This window comes from Arvicanthis niloticus, chromosome 24 (assembly GCF_011762505.2).
Source record: "Arvicanthis niloticus isolate mArvNil1 chromosome 24, mArvNil1.pat.X, whole genome shotgun sequence".
Lineage (NCBI taxonomy): Eukaryota > Metazoa > Chordata > Mammalia > Rodentia > Muridae > Arvicanthis > Arvicanthis niloticus.
The window spans coordinates 26,480,024-26,507,025 of record NC_133432.1 but is presented as its reverse complement, the minus strand read 5'-3'; the positions used below and the strand labels follow the sequence as shown (position 1 = coordinate 26,507,025).

Genomic DNA, 27,002 nt, shown 5'->3' with positions numbered 1-27,002 from the left:
CGAGTGGGAGGAGGGCAGCAGATGGAGACGCTCCAGGCAGATCACAGCCTGAGGTCAACACAGACAGAAGCCGACTAGTCATCCCCGGAATGGGGAGTAAGGAGGAGAGGAGATTGGACCCGAGGGACCATGTCCACTGCAGAAGTAAGCCATAGGTCTCACCTCTGAGCATTCTTTAACACACCTGTGGGTTTTTGTTGTTTTTTGTTTTGGCTTTTTGAGACAGTGTCTTATGGACCCCAGGCTGGCCTCAGACTAGTGTTTCCTTCCTCCCTTCGGAGCTTGGGATTATAGGCATGTGTCAACCCACCCGGCTTCTCTGTTATTCCCTCTCCTCTGGTCTCCTTACCCCTCTGGATGCCCTAGAGCGCCACTATAGGAGTCAGACCAGGCAATACCTAGTTCTAGTTCTGTAGCCAACTGAGAGTAAGGACCTCACCGAATCCTGGACGACCTCAGACATCTCTCCTGGTGGGACCAGAGAAAAGTTGGGTGGGAGGATGTGTGTGTAGGAGCTCTTCCCCAGACCTAAGATCCTGGGCGATTTCTCACACCCAGAGGGCAGGAGGGAGGCAGGGGGCGTGGCTCTAGGCCTCTGGATGTTGAGAACCAGACAGACACTTCCTTGGTTTCGACATCTGGACCTCCTCGAGGCTCCCATTGTCCTCCGGCGGAGGGTCGGCCTACGGCGCGCCCGCCCCTGGCAGACTCTCAATAACCCAGAGACATTAATAGGGTGTCTACGCCCGGGGTGACCCACCACGTAGAACATCCTCCAATCCTGCCTTTGGAGGCCACCACCCTAGGCTTCGGGAGACGCTCCCACACGAGAGCGATTCCTTCGACTGGCCACGAGACCTGGGCACCCGGGTCAGGTCTTTCTGCTCAGCCACTGTCCGGAGGAAGACAGAGCGGTTGGCCGGCGCCACTGGGGCTCCGGAGAGAGAGCCGGGGGTGGGGGGTGGGGGTGGGGGAGGGCTTGGGAGCGTGGCTAAAGGCTCGCGCCGCGTGGGCGGGGGGGTGCGGCAAGGGAGGGGCCTGAAGCGAGGCGGGGGCCGGGGGGCGTGTTGGGGCGGGGCTAGTGTTGGGGCGGGGCCCGGAGGCGCGCGCTGCTCAGGCAAGAAGGAGGGCCAGGGGCGCGCGGCGCGCGAGTCTGGGATCCGAGCGCGCGGAGCTCGGGAGCCGGAAGAGGGAGAGAACCTCAAGGGGGCCGCGCCGGGACCGCCAAGAGCGCACGAGCCTCGCAGGCTGCAGGCCGGGGAAACGGGAGCCACCCCCGCCGCCGCCGCCACCACCGGCCACCAAGGGCGGAGCTACGGCCCGGAGGGCCATGCGCCACCGGGTACGGGGATCCCGGCCGCGGTCCGGGCAGCGCTCCTCTGGCGCCCCGGCCCGCGCGGCCGAAGCCGCGCGCCTGTAGGTATGGCCTGCTTGTCCTCAGCTCCCTGTCCCCACGGTCCTTTACTCTGTCCCCGAGGGCGCGCGCGTGCGTGTGCGTATGTGTGTGTGGTGAGGTGTGTGGTTTGTTCTCGCCGCCTCCCCGGGAAGCGCGGCCGCACGCGCCCGGGTCCGAGCGTGTCTTTGTGTGCACCGGTGGGAGGGAGGAGGACGCGCGACAGAGGAGATGAACCCCTCTGGGATCGGATCCCAGACCCACTGCTCAGGAGAGGTTGAGAGTAACGGGAAGCTGGGGCGGGGGGGAAGAAGCCACCTCCGGAGCAGCTGAGCCCCTTTTCCCTCATCCGACCCTGGCTGGTTGGAGGGGCGAGCGCAGCTGGTCCTCTACAGGAAGGGATCCGATGTTGGGGGGAGGGGACGTTCAGGTCTCTTCCCGGGTCTGGGAGGAGGTGGGTCAACCCAGCATGAGGGGTGATGGCTACACGCTGGAGTCTGGAGAGACTCCAGCGGGGCCACAGATACCCCATGGGGACACCCTCTTTCCAGCCCAGGCCCTCTTTCCCACGGCCACCATTCGCGACCCGCCCACTCCGGAGCTCCAGAGCATCCCGGGGTTTGAGAGGAGGAACGCCGAGGGTGACAGGCCGGCGCCTTTAAGAAGGGGCGGGTTAGTGCCCTCCATTCAGCCCCTTCGGCCTAGGCCATTGATGAACCTGTGAGCTGCGTGTGTAGGAAACGCGCCAGGGCTGCGGGCCGCCAGGACTGCGGGCCGAAGCCAGCAGAGGCTGAGACCTGCCAGGGCTTTCCAACCCTTCCGCCCTCGCATAGTCCCCTCAGTGGAGTCTTTGAGGTCAGAAGTCTGCAGTGACCGGAGAGTCACAGGGTATCCCCTAAAGAAGCTATGAACGTGAATAAACCAGAGTCTAGTTCACCCGAGATGATGGAGGAGGTGGGGCTGTCAGACCAGTGTTGAACTTCATCTCTTTCCCTTTGTGGATTTTTAAAAATTTTACATATTTATTTGTGAGAGAGAGAGAGAGAGAGAGAGAGAGAGAGAGAGAGAGAGAGAGAGAGAGAGTCAGGGGACAACTTTCGAGAGTCAGTGCTTTCTTAACATGGGTTCTAGGGACCAAACTCAGGTCATCAGGCTTGGCAGCAAGTGTTGTCATTACCCACTGAGCCATCTCACCAACACGATCTCTGCCCCCTAAGCTGAATAACCTTGTGTGCCAAATAAAACGGTGTTTCTGCCAGGGGACCTGATGGAATTGTCCCCTGCTTGGTGGTGGTGGTGGTGGTGGTGGTGGTGGTGGTGGTGGTGGTGGTGGTGGTTGTGGTGGTTGTTTGAGACAGTCTCACTATGTAGCCCTGACTGTCCTGAAACTCTGTCTGTAGACCAGGCTGGCCTTGAAGTCAGAGAGATTTCTGCCTGTATTTAATTGACTCTTAAATTATATTTATTACTGTTGTTGCATGTGTGATGTGTGAACACATATGCCTCTGAGCACATGCAAAGATCGGAGAGCAGCTCTGTGGACTTTTCAGTCTCTCTCTCCACCTGTACGTGGGGTTCCATTGGATGAGCTGAAAGGCGTGGTAGTGAGCACCCTTTCCTGCTATGGAAACCCTTTTACCAGCCTGAGGCAGGGTCGGTTTAATGGGGAAGGACCTCAGAGCCAGAGGTTGCCAGCTGCTGCTTTCTTGAACCCACCACCTTCTTGGTCTCTATAAGGAGCCTACACACACTCCCTGGAAGATGTGAACCTTGGTAGTGAGGACTGTGGGTGATCCGTAATTGAACACTTCTGGGGAACAGAGAGCTTTCTTTCTCCCCAGTTGTAAAGAAACACTTTCCAAAGCTTCTTAGTCCCTCTTGCCTACTTACTAGGAGTCCCCAAGGAGGACTTGGAACACACACACAAACACAGGAGTGCTGGAGACAGGGGTTATCCAGCTAGTGGAGCCTCTGCTTCCCAGGGCTAACTAACCGATCTCAGCCGACCTATGCCAAGCCTTGAGCGTTGTCACAAAACAAATTTAGGGGAAGGAAGTAAAATGGTTTACCCAAAGCCACTCAGCCCACGAGTCTGAGACTTCCCTGCCACTTCCCCTAGGCAAGAGCTTAAGCTCTGATTTTGTTGTTGTTGTTGAATTTTTATAACATTTATTTGTGTGTGTTGCGGAGGATGCCCTGCTGTGGCATACATGTGGACATCAGAAGACAACTTTGGAAGTCAGCTCTCTCCTTCCACCATGTGGGTCCTGGGAATGGAACTGGGGTCATCAGGCTTGGTGGCTAGCACCTTTACCTCTGAAGTCCTCTTATTAGCCCCTGGGTTTTGTTTTGTCTTCATTTTGAGACAGGGTCTCTCTGTGTAGCCCTGGCTACCCTGGATCTCACTTTGTAGACCAGGCTGCCCTAGTACTCCCAGAGATCTGCCTGCCTCTGCCTTCTGAGTGCTGAGATCAAAGGTGTTTGCCACTGCCACCAGCTGGTACCCTTATTTTGTTTTGAGATAGTCTCATGTAACCCAGGATGGCCTCACTCTGTTATGGAGGCTGAACTCCTGCAGCCCTTGACTCTGCCTCCTAACTGCTGGGGCGTGCACTGCCATACCCAAAACTGATTCTTATTTCTTGCATGGTCCCCTGAGCCCTTGTATAGTGTGAGGGAGGGTTTTCAGGTGCCATGAGCCTTCAGGCTGCCATCCCCATGAGGGGAGAATTAGTCTTTGAGCTTGCCTCACCATCTGTCTTTGACTGTCCATGTGGAGTTACAGGGGCTACCACAGACCCAGCTTCTAATGAAGTCTCTTTCGCTCTCACCTAACTGCGTCTTTTTATGGCTATGTTTGGTCCCCAGGGACGGCAAGTGTATCCTCAGCATGAATTCAGGCCCACACCTTTGGGCACCCTGAGCAGGGCATGGCTGTGTGGGAGTATATTTTTTTCTTCCTCTGGGTGAAGTAGGTTGGGGCTGAACCCTGCAGATGCTTGTAAGCCTTCTGAGGAGAGAGAGAGCAGGTCATCTGAAGTCACAGTCTGATGGAGGAGACGGTCACAAACCACAGATGTTACAATAGAGCCAGGGTAGAGGCAACCCAGGAGAAGAAAGGGCTCTCCAGTCCCCTGTGGGCTGCAGGCAGATCAGTGGAAAGCCTTCCTTAGCATCTGCAGCACCCAGAGCTGAAGGGGTCACAGGAGGGAGGCCTCAGGAATCATTCATACTGTGTGTCAAGAAACACACACACCAGAGCAGCTAGGGAGACAGCTCAGTTGTTAGACTGCTTGCCACATGTATGAAGAGCTGAGACACATCCATCCCCAGAAACCTTACACTGACATGCGTGCCTAGAACCCAAGATCTGGGGAAGGGGAAATCGGAGGATCCCTGGGGGCTTGCTGGCCAGCCAACCAGGCCCTCTCACAAAAAATAAGGTAGAGAATGCGTGAGAAAGTCACCTGATGTCAATCTGTAGTGCACACATGCTCAAGAACATGCACACTGAAGGGAACACCTTGTAGGTTTGGGGGTGCTGGGTCAAATTCCAAGTGCATCACATGACACTGGAAGAGGAGGAGACTCCTAAGCCCAAGCCCAATCTGGGCTACCTCTGCTCTGCAGTACCCCCATCCCGCAATAAAAAAAAGGAGGGTAGGGTATGAGGGGGCTGGTTCAGTTGGAGTCTGCTTAGCAGGGTGTTGGGGAGCTGTCCAGCACTGGGTGCTTCTGAGGAAAAATGGAGCAGCCTTTTGAGACATCTCCTACCCAACTTAGTGTGTGGTCCCAGTCCCCAACCCTGCTCTTCAGACTCCTCCTTCCTGCAGGTCCCAGATGTGGGTCCTCCTGCTGTTCTTTCCCAAAAAGCAAGGACTGGGTCCTCCTTCTGTGCCCCTGAAGGAATTTCTTCTGGGAATTTGAGCTATAGGATGGGACGGGCCTGGAACTCGGCTCTTTCTGCATTCTGCACTCAGTGTGTTTGTTACAGTAAGGAGAGTGGCCTTGTACAAATCCTTATAAATGAGAGTCTGGGTCCACCCCTCACCAGAACCCCATTTCTTCATCTAAGGTATTGGGTGAGGCCTTTGTTGCAGGAAAGAAGCTATAGGAAAGATGGTGCAGTCACATATGGGCTTCTAAAACTCACCTGGGCGACAGTGTGGAGCCTCAATTTATAGACTTGAGTGGAGAGCAGGAAACAGGGAGACCAGGGAAAAGGTGGCTGTAGCCAGGTGCCTCTTTTTGCTCAAGCAAAAGAAGGGACTGACAAAGAGCATTTAAGAAATAGAAGCGGGGCAAATTTAATCTCAAAACAAACTAGGTTTTAATTCTTATTTTATTTTTAATTTTAAAAATTCCATTGTTTATGTTCTAGGTGTATACATGTGTACCACCTTGCAGATAGATGCAAGTCAGAGAACAACTTGGAAGAGTCTGGTTTTTTCTTCCACCATTTGGGTCCCAAACTCAGGTTGTCAGGCTTTGCAGCAAACGCCTTTACCCACTGAGCCATCTCACAGGCCCTGTTTACCTATTTTCTTATGTAAACCAGGCTGGCTTTCAACTCGTTATGTTGACAAAAATGACTGGTCTTGAAGCCATGATCTTCCTACTTCTGCCTTCCACACGCGGGGATTACAAGCATGCACCACACGTGGCTACAAACTATGACCTTAGCATGCTCTGACCTGCCATCTTAATAGATGGGGATGGGCCAACAGAGGCCCCAGTAGGTGTGCAGGCCACATGCTAGGAGGCAGAGAAGCTGGGATTCCGACAGACCTAGTCCATCTGGCTCCTTCACCGCCCCAGTGTGGATGGAGGGAAATGCTTGGGACAACAGAGTGTCGTGGGCTGTTCTAACAGAGGCATTCCTTGGTTGGGAGGAGATCTCTGTGTGCTTGGAAAGAAGCATACTGCTCAGAGAAGAGCCAACCACCCAGAGACCCCACCACCCAGAGATCCCACCACCCAAAGACCCCCGCCACCCAAAGACCCTTGCCACACACCTACAACAGCAGAGCAATACTTTTTTTTTCTTTTTGAGCCAAGGGAGGGTTTTCTGTAGCCCAGCACAGCCTTGAACTCCTGATCCTTCTTTCTCCACCTCTGTGTGCTGGGATTTCAGACATGTGCCATCATGCCTGAAAATGCAACGCTAGGGATAGAACCCAGAGCTTTATATGTGGTGGGCAAGCACTCTGTTGGCCAGCTCCTGAAGACTCTTACTATCTGCGGTCCCAGCAGGTTCAAGGATGTGAAGATCAGAAGTCAAGCTGACTTCTTCCCATAGCCAGCATCGTGGGTTGGGAAAGGATGGGAAATTCCAACCACATCCTCCCTCTAGCATGAGGCTCTGGTTCAGATCCTGCTATATACATGTGGTCCCTGCCAAGGCAAGAGGTCAGGTGGCCCTGAGCAGCAATGCCAAGGACCTAACATTGCCATTGGGCACCACTCTGGGCTGGAGGGGTGTGTGGGTGGGCTGTATGGAGAGCGATTCAACAACAGATGTAGCTGGAGCCACAGGAGGCTGAATGAACCTCTGCTGTCATTGGGAGGCTGAGTGGCATTGGTCAAACCAGGGCACTACTGGAAAGGGAGGCCATGAGCGATCATGGCCTGAGCCAGCAGCCAAGAAAGCCCTGTATGAGTGATGGTAGATTGTTCGTTGTGCTTTGGAGGGGAGGAGTGTCATTAAGTGGCTCATTAAAGGATGCTGTCTCACCTAAAACAGATGACCATTCTGACCATCTCTTCCTCTCATGCAGTTGGTGGTCCCCGCACAAACTAAAGGACACCTTGCCTAATGTTGCCTGCATCCCTCCTAGCCACCGTATCGTATCGCACATCACGCGTGCACACCCTTAGTAGCCAGTAGATTGCACCCCGAGGAACCTCAGACTCCCCACCCTTCCCCTCCTGGGAGTATCTGTCGACTCCTGAGCCAAGAAGGTACCAAAGGGAGACTGTTGTCGCCACAGCAAGGGTTTCCCAGAAACCCGAGCCTCCTGAGCAGGGGGCGGGGTCGCCGCATCTCCCCGCCCACCGAGCGCAGGATCGATTAGTGCTCTGCCCATTAGCGCCGAGCAAGCGGTGAGGCGGCCTCATCAATATTTTAAGGAATGACCAGGCCTTGGGGTCCGGAACTGCTCACTGCTGGCGGGGGTTGAAGACGGGCTTTTTCCCCCCTCCCTTTTCCTATTGTCAGCGCTATTTTTACTACCGGAAAGACGTCCACCCCCTCTGCTGCCCTGCGGTGACTCGGTCTGGGTGTCTGGCCTTGAGGTTAGTCAAGGCAGTGGCTTTGTAAGAGCATGAGCAGGGGGATCTTGGTCAAGCTGCCCCTGCCCTGCTCTCTGAGACCCCTCCAAAGCCCCACCTCACTTAAGAACAACACAGCCAAAAAACAGGCTCTGGGGATAGCTGATAATAAGTTGCCAGCCTGGCATGCATGAAGATCTGGTTTCCCTCCCCGAGTAATGTTGCACCCCTGTAATCCCAGTACAGTAGGAGTCTTGAAGATAAGAGATCAAGGTCCTTGTTGGTAATACAGTGAGTTCGAGGCCAGCCTCAACTACATAAGAGACATTCAAAAACAATAAAGCAGCGTTTTTCCAGGCTGAGAAGCTAGTTAGGGGAGCTAAGACCAGACAGGTGTCATTGTAATGAAGTGTGGAGAAGGCTGGACCTTTCTAGTACCTAGGGACCCCCATCTCTCACCCCTGCTCTAGTAGGCTTTGTCTTTATCTCTGCCCAAAGACCTAGTTTCCATTCCTTACCTGTCCCAGGTCCTAGTAGGGTGGCAGCTGGTCCTCAGTTTTCAATGTTCAGTATGTGTACTTTCGTGTCTTAATCCAGCCCCTGCTCCAACCCTCCATTCTACTGATAGAGAAACCAAGGCTCCAGGCAATAGGGTATTGGGACAGGCTAGAGCATACTCCTCCCAGGGCCGAGTCATTAGACTTCTAGCACCTGGGGCTGCAGGAGGAGAGTTGGGATATGACCACAGACCCCAGAAGTTCACAGGCCACAAGGACATGTGAATTCCTGTCTAGTACAGAGAGAAACTTCCAGGAAAAGGCAGGGTTGGAGGTTAGGGAGTGGGTAAGAAGCACTGGCTTTGAAAGTCTGAGTTCTAATCCCCAGCAGCTGGATGTGGCCATGTGCACTCCGACCCCACTGCAGCAGGCTGTGGGGACTGGACGATTAATGGGTCTTGCTGGCCACCAGTCTAGCTCTGAGCTCAATGAGAGAATCCTGTCTCAATGAAGTAAGGAGAGTGAGGGAGCGGGGTACAGACATCCTGTGCCTTCCCAACCTGTGTGTATACACACACACACACACACACACACACACACACACGCACACACACACACACATGCACACAAATAAATGTAAAAAGTAAAATAGAAGGTTTTAGACACCTGAAGGCCATGGAGGAAAACAAGCCAGGCAGAGATAGGAGGGAAAAGAGAACAAGGCCGAGGAGCTTCCATTCGTAAGCCTTCTAAGCCAGCCCCTAGGGGGACAGGATGACATTGTCCACCCTGCCTCCAGTCCCTATGAGACCTGCTCTCTGACCCTGCTTCCCTGCTACCTGAGCCCACAATCATCCACACACTAATTGATCGTCACACACTGCCTGATCTCCACAATGAGTGGGAAAATCCTCCTGGCCAGGGGCAGATGGAGACAATGCCTGCCTGTGACTATGGAGCCCACTACCTGAGCTGTCTGTCCTTCTAGGGAAGGGTGAGCTTTTCTTTTTCCCCAAGTGATGCTCAGAATTTGGGAAGGTCAGCCAAGGTCAAGGACTTCATTTCCTCTCCAGATCCGGCCCCAAGGGCTGTTGGGAACAGCACTTCCTTGTGTGGGTCCGTTGGCCGGCAGAGCCTCCCTCCTGTCTTTCCCATGTATGGGTTCTGGGCTCCCTTTCTGTAAGTAGGTGGAGTATGCTTGTGGGCCTCTCTAGATACATTTGTTTCCTTCTTTGTTTTCATTTTGAGATAAAATCTCGCTATATAGCCTAAAGTGGCCTGGACTTTTCTATTAGCTCAGAGTAACCTAAAACTTCCAATCCTCCTGCCTCACCCTCCTAATGCTAGGCTTATAGGCACATGCTTTCCAGGCTGGCACAACTGTCTCCTCTAAGACCCACCACCCTAAAGCTAGGCTTATAGGCACTTGCTACCACATCCTGTTTCTCCTGTTCTGAGTAGCCTGGGACACAGACAGCTAATACTGACACCCCGGCCCATAAGCTGCTGGCCTGCCAGTGGGGTTGGGAAAGAGAGGACAGGAAAGACCTAGCCAGTCTCCTGCTTAGGACACAATACACCTGTCAGAATCTTGGCAGAATCCAATTTCCATCTGGCGTAGGTGGGACCCTACGTAGGCCGTGTCTCCTGTGACTCTGTTCCTTCTCCCTTCTAAGGCTTTCACAGTCAGTGGGAAGGGACAAAGGGAACCTAAAAGCCCAATGCTGGGCTGACCTGGCAGCCTCCACACAGGCTTATAACTAGTCTTCCAACCATGCTTACCTATGCCGTTGCATACAGAGCAGGGGATGCTCTGCTGGGTAGGGTATGGACTTGGGGCAGGCCTGGTGGGTTTAGCAGAGCCTCCATCCTCCTTGGAGGCCATAGTGGCAGTGGTGGCCTGGCAGGCATAGCCTCTACCTCCAGGGAAAAGAATGAGTGTCAGGAACCTGAGATATGACCCAGGCCTTCCTTCTGCCCTCAAGGAATACCTCGTGCCAGCTGGAGAGACAGACTTAATAGCATGCACAGAACACAGCGCAAGTGGTAACTTGCTAGAGGGACACTCAAGAGGGGACCATAGTGCTTAGAAGAGACACGGGTGCCAGCCTGGGCAGAGGAAGTCAAGGAAGGCTTCCTAGAGGAAGAGGTTTCATTATGGCAGTGTGAATAGGAGCTGGGGAACAAGAGAGAGTAAGAGTCAGGCCTGTGTGATGCTCTCAAGGACTCAGTGCCCATCTCTCCCACCTTCATGGACTTCACACACCACCCTCTGATTTCTGAGTAGTCTCACTGCAGTCATTGCTCCTTCTGTGATGCCATCTTTGTCCTATCTATTGGTGAGAAGCCTGGCGCCTGTCTCAGGCACTTCTGCCCTGGATGGATCCTGTACTCAAGGGCTGCCGCTGTGGCTGAGGGAGGGGATTCCCTTGTGCCCTCTGCCCCCAAGGCTCCACAGATGCTCTCAAGAAGTCGAACAGCTATTTTTACCTAGAGTTTAATTATAGGGCTTGAATACCAGGGGAGATCTGAGGTGGGGTTCCCAAGAGCTGTGGGACAGGGGCAGGCCCGGAGCCATGGAGATCCTGTGAGGACAGGTAAAAGCCTGAGTCTCGACATCAGTGCTTCAGAGGGATGGGTGATGCTGCACCTATCAACAGGAGACTGGCCTCTGCAACAAGGGGGCAGCAGAGTGGGCCTGTATCTCCCTACTTAGCTTCCTTGTTTTGTTTTTTTTCTTCACTAACTTAAGGTCAAAGTTACCAAAGGAAAATGGATGGAAGGGCTGGGAGGCTCAGTGGTAGAGCCACTGCCTAGAATCCCCCAATAAGGGGCTAGGGGCGTGGTTTAGAGGTCAGAGGTAAAGCCGTTGAATAACATGCAGGAAGGAGGCACTGGGTACAATGTAAGAAAGAAATGAATGAGGGGAACAAAACCGGCTGGGTTTGTGTTCCCAGGGATGTTGACCACAACAGGGGACAGGAAACAAGTCCCCCAGATGACTACCTGACATACACTCTGCAGTTTACCCAGTCTAAGTGGTAAAAGATGGGGTTGCCTAGCAACAAAGTGGAAGAAGCTGGAATGAAGAGACAGCTGGGATTTCTAGATTGGTCCAGTGGGGATGGGAGTTTTGGAAGGAACAACAGGCAGGCTACCATGAGAGAGAGAGAGAGAGAGAGAGAGAGAGAGAGAGAGAGAGAGAGAGAGAGAGAGAAAGGTCCTAACGAGTTGGGGCCTTCAATACCAACAATAAAATTAGTCATCTTTGAGCCATATGGGAAGAAGACTCCCAAAGTCCCAGGATCAGGAAGAGCTGAGGTAAAGCCCTGAAACTGAGTGTAAGTGTAAGCTTCATGTCACTATAACAGATACCCAGGAGCAACATGGGGGAGGGAGGACTTATTGGGGTTCACAGTTTCAGGGGTTAAGGGTCAGCTGGCTTTTTAGTTCCTTGCTCAGACAGAACATGGTGGGAGGAAGGGACTGACTGCCCAAACAGCTCAGGTTGGGCCAACCAGAAGGAAGGGTGAGAAAGTGGTTGAGACAGGATCCCCAGGGGCTACAGAGATGGCTCGGAGGTTAAGAACACTTCTTGATCCTGGAGAGAAATGAGTTAGGTTCCCAGCATCCACACAGCAGCTCATGGCTGCCTGTAACTCCAGCTCCAGGAAATCCAGCACCCTTTTCTCCAGGGTTTGGGGACCTTGGAGAGATTACTAAACTCATGGGGCACCATTTGAAGGTGCCTGTCACCTCAGCCTCCTTGACCAGAATGAATGAGCCTGGGGACCTGCGGGAATGCTGGTTAGGACTCAACCCCCACCCCCTGCAATACCCATCCCCTCCCTCCCCATCTGTCACACATGCACACTGGTTGGTTGGCAGCCTGTACCTCCAGCCCCAGCAGGTTGGCACATGTGTGCACGGAGCCTCTGTGGTGGACAATACCCCCAGGAAGGCCTGTGAATAGGAGCACTGACCAGAGAATTCAAAGTCGTTTTAACTGTGGGTGGTGGCACACACTTGGCATCCCAGCACATGAGATGTGGAGACAGGAGGATCAGGAATTTAAGGTCATCCTCTGCCACATAGGGAGTGTGAGGCTAGCCTGGGCTATGTGCGACTCTGCCTGGGGGGGGGGGGGAGGAAGGGAAGGGAGGAAGGAAGGAAGGAGTACTTACTGACTTTTCTCCTCCCAGCCCGAGGCTGCCATGGGACCAAAGCCATGAATGGTGCCACCCCCGGCTCGGCCGCCGCCCCCGCCCCAGTCCCCGACTGGCGGCAATTCTGTGAGCTGCACGCGCAGGTGGCCGCTGTGGACTTCGCTCACAAGTTCTGCCGCTTCCTTCGGGACAACCCGACCTACGACACACCTGACGCTGGAACCTCATTCTCCCGCCACTTTACAGCCAACTTCTTGGCGGTCTTCAGCGAGGAGGTGCGCCGCGTGCTGGGGACAGCAGCTGACACCATGGAACCCGAGCCTGCTGTGACCTCGGTGACCTCAGCGCTCAAAACCGCAACCTATGGCCACTCCCGCAGCTCCGAGGATGTGTCTGCCCACGCAGCTACCAAGGCTCGTGTCCGCAAGGGCTTCTCGCTGCGGAACATGAGCCTATGTGTAGTGGACGGAGTGCGCGACCTATGGCACCGGCGCTCGTCCCCAGAGCCCGATGCTGGGGCCACCCCCAAGGCCACCGAGCCTACGTCTGAGCCTCGCGACAAGTGGACGCGACGCCTGCGGCTGGCACGAACCCTGGCAGCCAAGGTGGAGTTAGTGGACATCCAGAGGGAGGGCGCACTGCGTTTCATGGTGGCAGACGACGCGGCCTCGGGCCCTGGGGGCACCGCGCAGTGGCAGAAGTGTCGCCTGCTCCTGCGGAGGGCTGTGGCCGGGGAGCGCTTCCGCCTGGAGTTCTTCGTACCACCCAAGGTGTGTATCTTGATACATGTTGCTAACAATCTTCCCGTTACTCACGAGGACCCATTTACCAGCACAGTGGATGGGAGCCGCAGGCCAGTGACAGGTGGGTCCCTAGGACTGGTTTGGGGACTGTGTGGCTTGATCTGATTGACAGGTTTTTATAGCCTCTGAAGTCAGGGAATAACGAGGTATTTTCAAACGTCTCCCCTAGAGGACTGTCCTATTCCATGGCAATCAGAAATCTGCGGCTCCTGCCAGGCTCCAGATAAGCCTGGCCCAGTGGCCCCTCCTTCCTATCAAGAGGAAGGGAGGGGTTTTTTTTACCAGCTACCAGCATCTTGGATGCCACTTTGAGTACACTGGCCCTGCCTCTATTGCCAGTCAAAGTCCCACTGTGGTAGGGGACAGGGAGACCAATGTACCTAGATTGAAAAGTACAGATACTGAGGGTGTAGCTCCATGGGTAGATGCTTGCCCGGCACTGGTGAAGCCCAGAATTGAGCCCCAGCACCGAATACTCCCAGAGTGGTGGTGCACTTGGAAACAGGAAGATCGGAGGTTCAAGGCTATCCTCAGCTACATAGCAAGTTGGAAGCTAGTTAGATCTACATGAGACTCTATCTGGAAAAAAGCAGAGTCTATGCAGAGAAGCCTGCCTGAAGTCACACTGGCAGTGGGTGGCAGATACAGCCTAATCACACATCACCGCTCAGACGGTCACCAGAATGAAAGGCAGCCGGTAACACCCAAGACCTGACCATTCCAGGGTTCAGTCTCCCCAGGGCCCTCCTAGACACCTTGAGTCGGTGTACTGGAGGCTTGCCCTCTAGGCTTCCCCTCAAGGTGCAGGAATGAGAGCTACCTAAAGGAAGAGGCTGGGGGCCACTCCCAGAACACACTAATGAAGAGATCTCACCACAAGTCCAATACCCCCAGATTTCCCAAGGGGTTTTTAACCCATGCCCGACTTTAAGCTCCTGAGAAAAATGCCACTAAACCAAGGCTACAAGCATTGACCAAAGCCTGGTGAGGGGCGGCTTGGCATAGGGTCACCCAAAGGGCAGGGGCAGAGGCCCAAGGTTTCCCTGTCTCTGGCTTTGAGTGGCAGCGCCAGCTGCCTCTCTAAATAGCTGTGCTTGTTGCCCCGGGGAGAGGACAGCTGGTGCCCCCTCCGTCTTTCCTTTGCTCCCTGCAGAGCCCTCGCTTCACCGCTGACAGAAGAGTTTCCTGGGGGAATCACTGAACTCTTCCTTTCTCAACTCTGAGACAAACGGGTCCCCTGCCCTTGCTTCAGGCTCGCAGAATAGCAGAGCATGGAAGAACACTCAGGAGGGACCGTAGAAGCGTGGATCCTTCTAGAGCATATTAGCCCATCTCCTGTTGCTATGACAAAATACTACAGTCTAGATAGTGTATTTTAAAAAAAGAAAGAAAAGAAATTGGGCATGGCGGTATGCCTATAATCCATTGGGAAGGTGAGGCAGAAGGATCAATGTCATCCCTGGCTATATAACAACTTCAGGGCTAGCCTGGGCTACATGATACCATCTCTCAAAAAGATGAAAGAGAGATAGGAGAGAGAGAGGAAGAGGGAGAAGGAGAGGGAAAGGGAGAGAGAGAGAGAGAGAGAGAGAGAGAGAGAGAGAGAGAGAGAGAGAGAGGAGGGATAGCTCGGTTTAGCTAGGTTATAGAAACCACACATCCAAGGTCAGGAAGCTGTCTGTTCTACTTCTGTGAAGGTCCACTTGGCTTCTCACAGCAGGGCAGAGGTCAGGTTAGAGTGACCTCACTTTATAACAACCCATTCTGGTTAGATAACTAATCAGGTTCCCTTGGGAACTACAGGAATCACCTCCCAATACAGCAGCTCCAGTGACCAACGGGCTTCCACTAGGCCCCGCCTCTTAAAGGGTCCACCAACTGACAAAAAAAAAAAAAAAAAAAAAAAAAAAAAAAAAACCTCTTTTGGCAGAAGTCAGCAAACAACTTGCAGGAGCCAGTTTACGTCTTCCACCATGTAGGTCTTGGCTTACTGGCAAACAGCTTTCTCACCAGCTCAGGCTGGCCTTGAACACCCCGTGTAGCCATCGATGACCTTGAGCTTTTAGTTTACCTGCTTTTCATCTCCCGGGTGCTGGGCATATAGGCATTTACCAACACACCCAGGTTATGCAGTGCTGGGGGTCAGACCCGGTGCTTCTGAATGCTAGGTAAATAATCTTCTAAGCGAGCCGTATCAGGCTTTTCTCTCTCTCTCTCTTCCCACCCCATCTTGCAATACAACCATATTGGGAACCAAACCGCCAGTCCATGAGCCCTTGGGGAGCAAACCATGTCTACCCCATAACACTTAGTGAGGGCTCAGGATGGGTTCCCCATTGTGACTAACTTAGGGTGAAGAAACACTCGGTGTATCCACATACCAATCCACATCCCCCTGGTTAGTCCCTTGGAGCTAGCTGTAGCTGGGAGCTTTGGGAGCTGGGGTCTGCAGGTTCAGGGTGTACCTAAGGAGTTCGTGTTTCTTTCGTATCTCCTGATGTCTCTGCCCAAGTCAGGGCTCTAGCTTCCTGTAACCACACCTATGCAGGTAGCGTACTGAACCCCAACTTCTCTAAGGGCACCCAAAGAGCAATAAAACTAACCCTCAGCCCTTGGGGCCACCACTAGGAAAGTAATCAGGCTGGATAGAAACCTTCACAGGAGAGCTTCTGGGTCCCCAAGGTAGGGGAGCTTGGACTGCAGAGGGCGGTCAGCAGGCGACGGGAGCTGAGGTGAGTTAGGGTAACTGAAGTAGATATAGGGAGAAGCAGATAGGTTGGGGGGTTCAGTCATAAAGCCCCTGCCTAGAATCCCCCAGTGAGGGGCTGGGGTGTGGCCTAGTGGTAGAGCCCCTGCCTAGAATCCCCCAGTGAGGGGCTAGGGGCGTGGCTCAGTGGTAGAGCCCCTGCCTAGAATCCCCCAGTGAGGGGCTAGGGGCGTGGCTCAGTGGTAGAGCCCCTGCCTAGAATCCCCCAGTGAGGGGCTGGGGGCATGGCTCAGTGATAGGCCCTTGCCTAGCAAGCATGAAGCCCTGGATTCTACCTTAGCACTAGAGGTAGGAGGCAACTACAACCACAGCAGGACAGATGGCCTCAGACATTAGGCTGACAGAAGGACCACCAGCCAGTAGGAGCCCAGCTGAAGGCACCATTGTAAACCTGCCCGCTCTCCCTGTCCCATGATAGCCAACCCCAGCCGCAGACTGGTGTGAAGATGAGATCAACTGAGCCCATCAGTCACTGCTATAAGCCCAGCCCGGGCCCGCTGGACAGCATCCAGGGTGGCCAAGAATTCCCAACCACCAGATATGAGGCCCTTCCCTTTCCTCCTCAGAAAGTCCCTGTCCCGGAGCCCAAGCCCTGCCGGGAATGTCAGCCTCAGGCCAGTCTGGGGAGGTTAGGGAGAAGGAGCCAGGGGCTGTGGGGCAGAGCATAAAGGAGTCTTCACAGAAGGAACCCTGCTGCTAAGGAACCCTGCGGAGTCCCCTGGGTCATTAACCCTGTGATGGCAGCATTGATGCTGGTGCCTTTCTATCCATTCCTGGAGACAGACCACAGCCAGCTCCAAGAGCCCTGCTGAGGTGGGAGCTGTACTCAAGAACAAATCACCTAAAAGAAGATACCTTATTCTGGGAGCCATTCCATCTCTACCTCTCACTGGAGAACTCAGAAGTGCTCTTCCACTGAGCCACACCCCCAGCCCCAAAAGAGAAAGGAAGAGAAAGAAAAGGAGGAGTGTGAGGGAAAGTGGGCACACTCATTATGAAGTGGGCACACTGGGTGGGTAGGCTAGGTAGCACTCACAGGTCGCATGGCTGGGGTTCAGCAGTTGGGGACTCTCTAACTTGCTGTGACCGTGGAAGGCTGGTAACACATTCACACCAGCATGACCTTAGCAGCGTTGGCTGCTGTGACCCACATATGGGGGGAAGTAGGAGGGAAATGCAGAGCTGGTCTTCTAAAGCCTCCGAGGCGTGCCTCTCACTGTCACGTCCTCTGGCCCTCCCAGGCTTCCAGACCCAAGGTCAGCATCCCCCTGTCGGCCATCATCGAGGTCCGGACCACCATGCCCCTGGAAATGCCTGAGAAGGACAACACGTTTGTGCTCAAGGTGAGACCCCACTGCAGCCTCAAGGTCTATAGCCTCAAGGACCACAGCCCTGCTGGGTAACCCAGCCTGAGCTCATTCCAGGGGTGCAAGTCAGACCACCTGGCCTCCTTTCATTTCTTTCTCTCTCTCTCTCTCTCTCTCTCTCTCTCTCTCTCTCTCTCTCTCAAATTTATATTTATTATATTATTATATTATTTTATTTTTGCTTTTTCAAGACCAGATTTTTCTGCGTAGCCCTGGCTGTCCTGGAACTCTCTCTGTAGACCAGGCTGGCCTCGAACTCACAGAGATCTGCCTGCCTCTGCCTCCCGAGTACTAGGATTAAAGGTGTGTGCCACCACTGCCTGGCTACATTTATTTGCATGTGTGTGCACCTGTACATGCACTCCATGATGTGGTTATGAAGGTCAGAGACAACTGAGGGTCAGCTGAGAGAACTCTCTCCTCCTACCAGTGGGTCCTCCCCTGGGGTTCCAACCCAGCTTGTCGGGCCGGGCACCAGGCCCCTTCACCCACTGAAACATGTCACCATGCAGCCCTGTTCCCTATTTCTTCTTGGGTCTGAATAAAGGTCATTAGAGCTGCCTTCCCTTCCTTTCCCTCTGGATCCAGACACTCCTCCCTCACACTGGTGGCCAGCTTGTTGGAGTTATGCAAATGTCTATAGGCACAGACAAGTGGAGTGTGGCATCAGCCCTGGTCCCTAAAGCAGGCACAAAGACACAGAGAGAGGGTGAGGCCCCCTAGTGGGTCTGGGGCCTCCTGGCCTTTCTCCAGGTCCTAACACTCGGGTGGCCTGTGGGGGCTGCTGAGGACATGGGTCCATAGCTTCCTGAAGGAGTGAGGCTATGGTGCTGAGTCCCCTCCCGGAGGCCAGTTCCTCCCACTTGAAGCTGCTCAGAGCCCCCACCATCTTTGGCAGGCTCTTACCAAGCTTGTGTTTATAAAGCCACAAACTCTTTTATTCATTGGGTAAACGTGTGCCAACTCTATGTCCTGAGTTGTCCCCTCAAGACTGGTACACAGCTCCTGTCTATCTGGTATTCTCAGCTGCAGGGTGGTTCTCAGGCACCCCTGAAGCAGGACAACTCCCTTGCCAACCCCACTGTGAAACTATTTCCCTGTCGGAAAAAGGAGGCGCTCAGGAGCCTCTTAGCCCAGTACTACAGAGAGTGCACAGCACAAGGAACCAAGAATGGAACGGAAAGCCGGATGGTCCAGGCTTCAGGTCTCGGTGCTGCTGCTGGCTGCAGCAGGACTTTTGAGCTCATTACTCTGCCTCTCTGGACATCAGGCTTCTTGTCTATACAATAACGATTATAATACAACCCTCATAGGGTTGCCAGGAACTCAACAGACAAGGCACAAGGAGCATTGACCGCCACATGGTCACAGCGATAGGATCGCAGCAGCTAAGGCCTGAGATCCCCTCGACTCTGTGATGAGCCAGCTGGCCTCCCCTCTTGCCCTGAACCGTATCTGGGATGTCAGGGCATGGATTGAGCGTGCTAGCTCTCCTGTCCCAGGGTCTCCAGAGCACCTCCTTCCCTGCATGGGCTTCAGGCTGCAGCCTTCCATATCCACGATGCCCAACATAGGGGTGGGCAAAGCCACACAAAGCCTTCTGCTCATTGGTCCTGGGGTGCTGAGCCCCTCACCCTGCAGCTGGGGAAGTTTCAACATTGCCGCTCTTATCCAGGTGGAGAATGGAGCGGAGTACATTCTGGAGACGATAGACTCGCTGCAGAAGCACTCGTGGGTGGCTGACATCCAGGGCTGTGTGGATCCTGGGTAAGTATTCTGGAGGCCTGAGGCTGGGGGCTGGGGGCTGGAGAGGGTAACTTGTCCCTTCCTACCCAGAGACCAGGCTACCAGGAAGGGCAGATACTAACAAAGAGCCACCATCAGTTTTTTTCCCAAGATGGGACATCCTCAGCTACATAGCTAGTTCAAAGCTAGCCTGGGCTACATGAAAAAGTATTCACATGCACCTACCCACTCATAGGCACACATGGGTACACATCATTTTTATAGAAAAGAGTTGGATTTTGAAGAGGAAGCTGGTACACTGAGAGCACTGTGGAGTCACAGTTGGTGACATGGTTGGCACTTCTGGTCAGGTGGAAGAGAGTGACTCCACTGTCCAGGGCAGATACCCTGGGGTAGCACCCAGCCGAGCACTTGGCAACCATTTCTCTAGTAGTGTTGCTAATAGGATGGAGGGGGGAGGGCAGGGACAGATTCATTTGAATAAAGCTCAGTTGAGTCCTGAGGGCCTTACCGACCTCATCCCCAGAGTGCTCCCCTGTTACTCTGATGGCCGTCTGCTCCAGAGACTTTCCTGTAGGGGTCAGACCTCTTTCTGTGGAATTTAGAGCTGGGAGGGCCTCAAAGGGGCTGCCTGGGCCCCACTGGTCACCACACCATCCCCCACTGGTATCCATGGGATCCCAGGAACAAGCTGCAACCTCAGGGAACACTATGTTCACGGTGGCCTCAGCCGTTGGTCACTCACACAGTGGCCACAGAGGGTGAGGGACTGGACAGAACGTGATGTCCCAGCCCAGGCTCTGTGGCAAGACCTGCTGTGCCTTCTCCACAGGGACAGTGAGGAAGACACAGGGCTGTCGTGTGCACGGGGAGGCTGTCTGGCCAGCCGCGTGACCTCCTGCAGCTGTGAGCTCCTGACAGACGGTAGGCGGAGGAGAGCTGGCTGGAGTTCTGGGGGACAGCGCTGGAGGGTAGATAAGAGACATGCTTTCCCCCCTTTGTCTCCCCTGCAGCAGACATGCCCCGGCCCCCAGAGACGATGACAGCGATGGGTGCTGTGGTTACAGCTCCACACGGCCGAGCTCGTGACACCGTGGGAGAGTCCCTGGCCCATGTTCCCCTGGAGACTTTCCTGCAAACCCTGGAGTCTTCAGGTGGTGTCAGTGAGAACAATAACACAGGTACCACTGGGGTCCCCACCCCCTCTACAGGGACCCATGTGGAGCCTCGGAAGTGGTGACATTTCAGCCAATTGTGTCTACAGTGGTTCTGGCTTTCTAAGCCAGTAGTAGGTACCTGGCCTTTCCCATTGTGCCTGGTTTTTATAGAGTCACAGACCTGGGGATGGTACCACACACCTGCAATCCCAGCACACAGGAGGCCAAAGCGAGATCTGCATGGGTTCAAGGCTAGCCTGGGCTTCATAGTGTAAAAGTAACTTTTTTTCACCTGAGGTAATTGTAGTCTTGGAGGGTTACTGCTTCCATCTGCTAACCTAGGCCTAGGCCTGGAAGCTTCTAGCCTCTGTACAGTCTTATCTAGGCTTAGAGTATTTTCCTCCTCTGAGACTCACTGCTGAATAAAGTCACTCCTTCCAAGTTCTTTCTGAACTCATGCTGGCTAGTCAACTCAGTTGTCCTGGCTCGAAACTCCTCTCCACACTAACTGATTCAATCTGTCTTCTCTCTCAGCCTCTGACTGAATTGCTCTGCTTGGCCTCATACTAACTTTGGCAATCTGATCTAATCTTCTGGCTCCTTCTCATTCTCTGGCTTGTTCTGTCTTCACCTGTGTCTAGCTTGTTCTCTGTCTGCAGCCTGTCTCTGTGAAACTCTCCCAGTAAAAATGCCTGCTGCTTCTTTTCTCTCTGCGCTGCTCTCCCTTAAGGACCTCTCTTCTCTCTTCTTGTGAGAGTTGGGTGTATCCTATTCTGTCAAATCTTTCTCTGATTCATCACTTTGTCTGCCACTCAGACATCACTTTCAAACATGGGTGCCTCCTTCTACTAACTAACTTTACCTTCATTGTTTGGGATTGAAGGTGTGGGCTAAAGGGCTGAGCCAAACCACAGCTAGAAATAGTTTGTCCCCCCCCACCACTTTGGTAAATAACAATCTCAGGGTTCACAGTGTGATCACGTATCCTGCAACAGCATAGTGAAACATAGCAAAAAGAAGAAAGAGAAAGAGACAGACAGGGAAAGGGAGGGAGGGTGGTTGCTCATTTAGATGGAGGCACAAAAAGCAGGTTGGTAGCACAAGCCTGTAACCCTGGCATTTGGATTGTAGAGGCAGGAGTTCAAGGACATCCTTGGCTACATGAGGATGAGTTAGTAGGCTGTAAGATACCCTCTCTGAAGTAACCAGTGGCTAACAGTGACGGTTGCTCTTCCAAAGTACCTGAGTTTAGTTCCCAGCACCCATGTAGGCAGCTCACACCTGCCATTAACTCCAACTCCAGGGAATCTGATGCCCTCTTCTGGCCTCTCCTGGCACCCACGCACACGTGCACACACACAGACACTTACACACACACACACATGCACAAGAAAAACAAAGCAGAAGGATACAATAGAACCGGCGTGGGGAAGGGGGTTGGCTTCTTCACATATTTTGTTGCTGACTTGTGAGCCCCCCCCTCCCTATGCCTCAGTTTACCTCAAGGTTAACTAGTGGCAGGCAGGCAGCTGTCTGCCTAGGTCTGATGCTATTCAAACGGCAGTTTACCCAAATTAACAGATGCACTGCCATCTTCACTAACTTACTTGTCATCCTTCTGTCCCTTGTGCTATCGCAACCAACCCAGGGGATGAAGGAGCTGAGCTGGACCCCGAGGCTGAGGCTGAGCTGGAGCTCTCTGACTACCCCTGGTTCCATGGGACACTGTCCCGGGTGAAGGCTGCCCAGCTGGTGCTGGCCGGAGGCCCCCGGAGCCATGGCCTCTTTGTGATCCGCCAAAGTGAGACTCGGCCTGGGGAGTGTGTGCTGACCTTCAACTTCCAGGGCAAGGCCAAGGCAAGTGTGTGTGTGTGTGTGTGTGTGTGTGTGTGTGTGTGTGTGTGTGTGTGTGTTTGTGCGTGTGTGTTCTGTGTGTGTATGTATCTGTGTGTCTGTGTGTATGTGTCTGTGTGTGTGTTCTGTGTATGCGTGTGTGTGTGTGTGTGTGTGTGTGTGTGTGGTGGGCGTGGTAGGGGATGGCAGCCTGTCCCAGGGGAGGTGGATTGAGATGGCCTAGGTCCTAAGGTTCATCATCTGTTGGTGACCAAGCCCACTCAAAAACCAATCCTGTCTGAGACGTTACCTTTGCAGCCAGATGTGAATGCCTATAGTCTCAGCACTTCAGAAGCTGAGGCAGGAGGATTGTCATGAGTGTGAAACCAGCTTGGGCTACATAGCAAGACCCTGTCTGAAAAATGTAAAGGCTAAGCTGGGTGGTGGTGATGGTGATGGCACATGGCTTTAATCCCAGCACTTGGGAGGTAGAGGCAGGTGGATTTCTGAGTTCGAGGCCAGCCTGGTCTACATAGTTCCAGGACAGCCAGGGCTACACAGAGAAACCCTGTCTCAAAATCCAAAGACCAGTTGCTTCTCGCATAAACAGCCTGCACCTACACTTGGGTGTCTTACTTTCTTCTGAGGAATCATTTTCTCCTAACCCTGACGCTCACACCCTATATAAAATATCCATAATGAAATCTCCAAAAACAACAACAACAATCCCTAAATGGGGGCTTAGTGTTGTATGCCTGTGATCCCAGCACCCAGGTAATAGACACAAGAGGGTCAGGAGTTCAAGCTCACCTTTGGCTACATATTGAATTTAAACCCAGCCTGTGTTATATGAGATCCCGTCTCAATAAATAAATTAAATAAAATAAACAAGAGGCTGGCAAGGAGACTCACCGGGTAAAGGCGATTGCAGCCAAGCTTCACGACCTGAGATTGATCCCCAGGACCCACATGATGGAAGGAGAGACCTGACTCTTACAAGTTGCCCTCTGACCTCCAAAAGGCAGTACAGCACTCGAACATACGAACGCACAAAAAATAAACAACTAAGTACATGTTATTATCAAAATTAATAAAAATGAAAAAGAGGACAGCGGTCGAGCAGCGTGGGGCATGACAGTGTGGCAGGAATGGGCAGGAATGGGCAGGAATGGGCAGGAATGGGCAGGAGTCACCCCATGTTTCCAATAAGAAAACAGATACAGCCTTAGATCTTTCCAGGACCTCGTTTCCCAGCAGGGTCCTGCCCCAGCTGAAGAACACAGCATCCTTCACTTCTAACTGGACCACCAGCATCCCTCAGGCCTACTCGTGGCAGTGCTGGCTGGCCCAGCTGTGTGCCTGTGGAGGAGGCTGAGTCTTCCTAGGGACACCACCTTGCCAGTTCCTCTGACAACCAGACAATGTCATTTCTGGTGGCTGGTAACTGACATCTTGGCCAGCAATCCTAACCCTAGAGGGCTTGATCTCACTCACACATGCCCAAGTTTGGGGCTAGAATGCTATCTTGTCCACCAGGGCCTGGGGAGGGGACGGGGAACAGGGCAGGCAGGAGATGACCTGTAACCTTAACTCTCTTCTAGAGAGGCTGTTATTGTCTCAGAATGGGATGAGTGGGGCTGACACCAGAGATGCGTGGCCCACTCTTAAAGACCACAGGTCTAAGGCTCCTTACACTGAGGCCTCTATCCCAGGTAGACATGAGAGACCCAGAGAGGATCCAGTCATTGCTAAGAGGCACACACTGTATCTTTCCAGACCTCTGAGCTACATGAGACCCTCTCTTCAAGACAAAACAAATATTCAAATAGAAAAATTGACTCGCCATGTGGTACATGGTACACAACTTTAATCCCAGCACTCGGGAGGCAGAGGCAGGCAGATCTCTATGAGTTCGAGGCCAGCCTGGTCTACGAGAGTAAGTTCCAGAATAGCCAAGGCTGCAAGGCTGTACAGACAGACGTTGTCTGGGGGGGGGGGGGGGGGGGGGGAAACAGAAAGGAAGAAAGAGAAAGAAAGAAGGGGAGGGAGGGGAGGCTGATTCTAGTGTGAGACCAGATGTCTGTAGCCCTAAGTTCTACTGTGCCCACCTCCAATACCTACTACAGGAGTGACATTCCTTCAGATAAGGCTCAGGGTGAGGACCCCTAAGGATGACACAGGCCCACAGAGTCAATGGGGCCGATGCTTAGATTTCCAGCAAACCCAAGAGGCACTTGCCAAGCAGGCAGCTGGCCCAGAACCCCAGCACTGACTGTTCCCACCTGTGCCCACAGCACCTCCGCCTTTCTCTGAACGGTCATGGCCAGTGTCATGTCCAACACCTGTGGTTCCAGTCGGTGTTTGATATGCTTCGACACTTCCACACCCACCCCATTCCCCTGGAGTCAGGAGGATCCGCTGATATTACCCTAAGAAGCTATGTGCGTGCCCAGGGCCCACCTCCTGGTAAGATGCTACTGCCTGGAGCCTGGAATATGGCTCAGGTTACAGAAGGTTTGCCTAGTATGCTCAAGGCCTGGGTTTGACCCCCAGCACCTCATAAACTGGGTGTGGAGGTGCACTCCTGTAATCCCAGCCCTCTGGAGGTAAAGGCCGGAGGGTCAGGAGATCAAGACCATTCTCCACAACACAGTGAAATAAAGACCGTGGGATATGTTAGACCTGGGTCTCAACCTTCACTAGGACATTCTGGGTGGATTCCATAAGCCCTGTAAGGTTAGAGTTCAGTACCAGGCTTTTGAGGGTTGTATTGGTGGGGTGCCTAGCCTACACTGTTTGTACCGAGTCACCTGGACCCCACCATCCCTCCCTGGATTCCCCATGCTTGCCTGAACACTGGTCCTCTTTGGAAGCTCAAATTCAGGTACCCAGGGCTGGATGCTGACCAACATGCCCTCTCATTGCAGATCCAGGACCAGCGCCCACCACTGTAGCCCCAGTCCCAGCCTGCTGGACTGAGCCGGCTGGCCAGCACTACTTCTCCAACCTGGCCACGGCCACCTGCCCACCCACTTCACCCTCCAATGGCGCTGGAGCATCGTCGTCATCTGGCTCATCATCCTCTGCCACGTCCATGCCCCTACGCCCAGCCGAGGGGCCACTCAGTGCGCGCAGTCGCAGTAACAGCACAGAGCACCTGCTGGAGGCTGCATCCGGAGCCGCTGAGGAGCCCACAGACGCCACGCTGGGCCGCGCTCGTGCTGTGGAGAATCAGTACTCCTTTTACTAGCTGCCATGCCTTTTACCCACGGGTGTCACGCACATCACAGCAGGCCAAGAACACCTGTTGTCTGTCCTGCCCACCCACAGCCTGGCTAGCCCATGATGGTCAGCAGCACCTAACGAATGGCTAGAAACACCTATCCATGGTCTAGCATGGCCAAAACAGCTGGCCAGCCTAGCCACTTCAGACCCCAGGGGCCCATTTGTTGACCATGTGTGGCAGGCCAAGGCTCTATCCACTGTCAATCAAATCCATGATAGCCCTCCAATGATTTCAGGCCCCACCCACTGGTGGTTGGCCACGCCCATCAGCAGCTATTTTTGTAAGGTCCATTGAATCCATGACAGGCAGCTCACTGACAACTAACCACATCTGGTCACTTCAGGCCCTGGCCACTGATGGTTGGTTACTCCTATAGTGGCATGGCCTACCCACTGGCTGCCTGCTTCGCTCAAGGGCAGCAAGCCACGTCTATGAAGCCCATGAAGGCCTACCCACTGATTCCTAACAACCTCAGGCCCTGCCCACCAGTGTTGGGTCAAATACTCCAATAGTCTGACCAGGCTGTTGTCCGCCTAGCCTAGGACAGCCTGCCACGCCCACCAGCCCCAGCCCAACGCTGGGGGGAAAAGCCAAGCTCTTCAGTGAAGACAAACATTATTAAAGAGCCTGTTTTAGGGACTACCCCCTGCTCTCCTGTGGTCATTCTACTGTGCTGTCACCACTGGGCAGGAAGTGGTTTTCCCGCCATCTGGAATTGCCACACAGCCGCAGGCTTGCTAAGCCAGATCTTAGGGGAGACAGGTAGGATGAACAGCAGGACTCAGGGAGTCAGCTGTGGGCGGGGCATGGACGGAGGGGCGGGCTTAAGTGGAACTGGAGAAGAGAGAGATAGTTTGAAGAAGGAAACCAGGACCGGAGATGTGGCTAAACTGACGAAGTGCTTGTAAGCAGCTTGCAGGGCTTCCTGGGTCCCATCCCCAGGACCCCATGAACAGGATGTGGTAGTGCGTGCCTGGAATCCCCGCACTTCAAAGATGGAAGTAGGAGGGTCAGGAGCTCCTGGTCGTTCTCAGCTAAAGCAAATCTGAAGCCAGCTGGAGCTACGTGAGACCCTGTCTCAAAAAATGAAGGGCAGGGAGGGAGCAGGAGGGGACGGGAGAAGAGACACTCACAGTAGACATGATAAACCGTTCGTGTGTCAGGTGAGGGGTTGGGGTGGTGAGAAGTTGTGTCCTGGTTAGAACCGCAAGGGTGTCATTGGGCAAGTCAAAGAAGGCCTTCCAGGAGGGACTGGGTTGCTGGGACAGAAATTCCCCACCTTAGCCTGCTAGGAGGATGAAGCAATAGGAGCCATGGGGTGCCCCAGATCTGACGCAGATGATTGAGAAATGATCTCGAGAGATCCCATGTTCTCCCACAAGCAGAGTCACAGCTGACATCCCCCAGCTTGCTCACTTCCGAGAAAGACTCTTGTCCTGCAAAAACAGGATTATGTCTCCCTCCCAAGTCAGACCCACAGACCTAGGGTTCCCCTGCCCTTGCAGGGCCTGAGCCAGCGACATGACAGACCCGGAAAAGCTAAAGACTCCAGAGCGTCAGGCAAGACACCCACAGCTGCCTCCCAATAAGGGGAGCTGAGTACCTTGCGATGGCCAAGAGCCTTGCTGGGTACAGCTGCCGGGAAATGACTGAGCACACGCAAAGGAGAAACGCAAAGCACAATGCTAAGTCAGCTTTCAGCACCTCTGGTTGGTTG

At 53.8% G+C, this 27,002-nt stretch overlaps 1 protein-coding gene across 3 annotated transcripts; it reads left to right on the top strand.

Moving 5' to 3' along the window:
• Positions 1–13: 13 nt before the first annotated feature.
• Sh2b2 (SH2B adaptor protein 2) lies at positions 14–25,927 on the top strand. Of its 3 annotated transcripts, none has more exons than XM_076923231.1 (9): positions 14–144; positions 12,363–13,096; positions 17,138–17,239; positions 18,939–19,030; positions 19,842–19,933; positions 20,026–20,190; positions 21,815–22,023; positions 24,294–24,465; positions 24,927–25,927. In XM_076923231.1, the coding sequence occupies exons 1-9, from the start codon at positions 90–92 to the stop codon at positions 25,247–25,249; spliced, it is 1,944 nt and encodes a 647-aa protein (XP_076779346.1). In that variant the 5' UTR covers positions 14–89; the 3' UTR covers positions 25,250–25,927. The 3 variants fall into 3 exon arrangements, with proteins under 3 accessions (XP_076779346.1, XP_076779345.1, XP_076779347.1); XM_076923230.1 differs by having other exon boundaries at positions 16–144; positions 20,023–20,190; XM_076923232.1 differs by lacking the exon at positions 14–144 and adding an exon at positions 1,091–1,420 and having other exon boundaries at positions 20,023–20,190.
• The last annotated feature ends 1,075 nt before the right edge of the window (positions 25,928–27,002 follow it).

Excerpts from the sequence above, each read along its gene's own strand:
- Sh2b2 (XM_076923230.1), top strand. The coding sequence starts at position 90 with ATGGGGAGTAAGGAGGAGAGGAGATTGGACCCGAGGGACCATGTCCAC. Across the intron at positions 19,031-19,841 it reads CAGGGCTGTGTGGATCCTGG|GGACAGTGAGGAAGACACAG; the intron begins GTAAGTATTCTG and ends CCTTCTCCACAG. Across the intron at positions 19,934-20,022 it reads CTGTGAGCTCCTGACAGACG|CAGACATGCCCCGGCCCCCA; the intron begins GTAGGCGGAGGA and ends TCTCCCCTGCAG.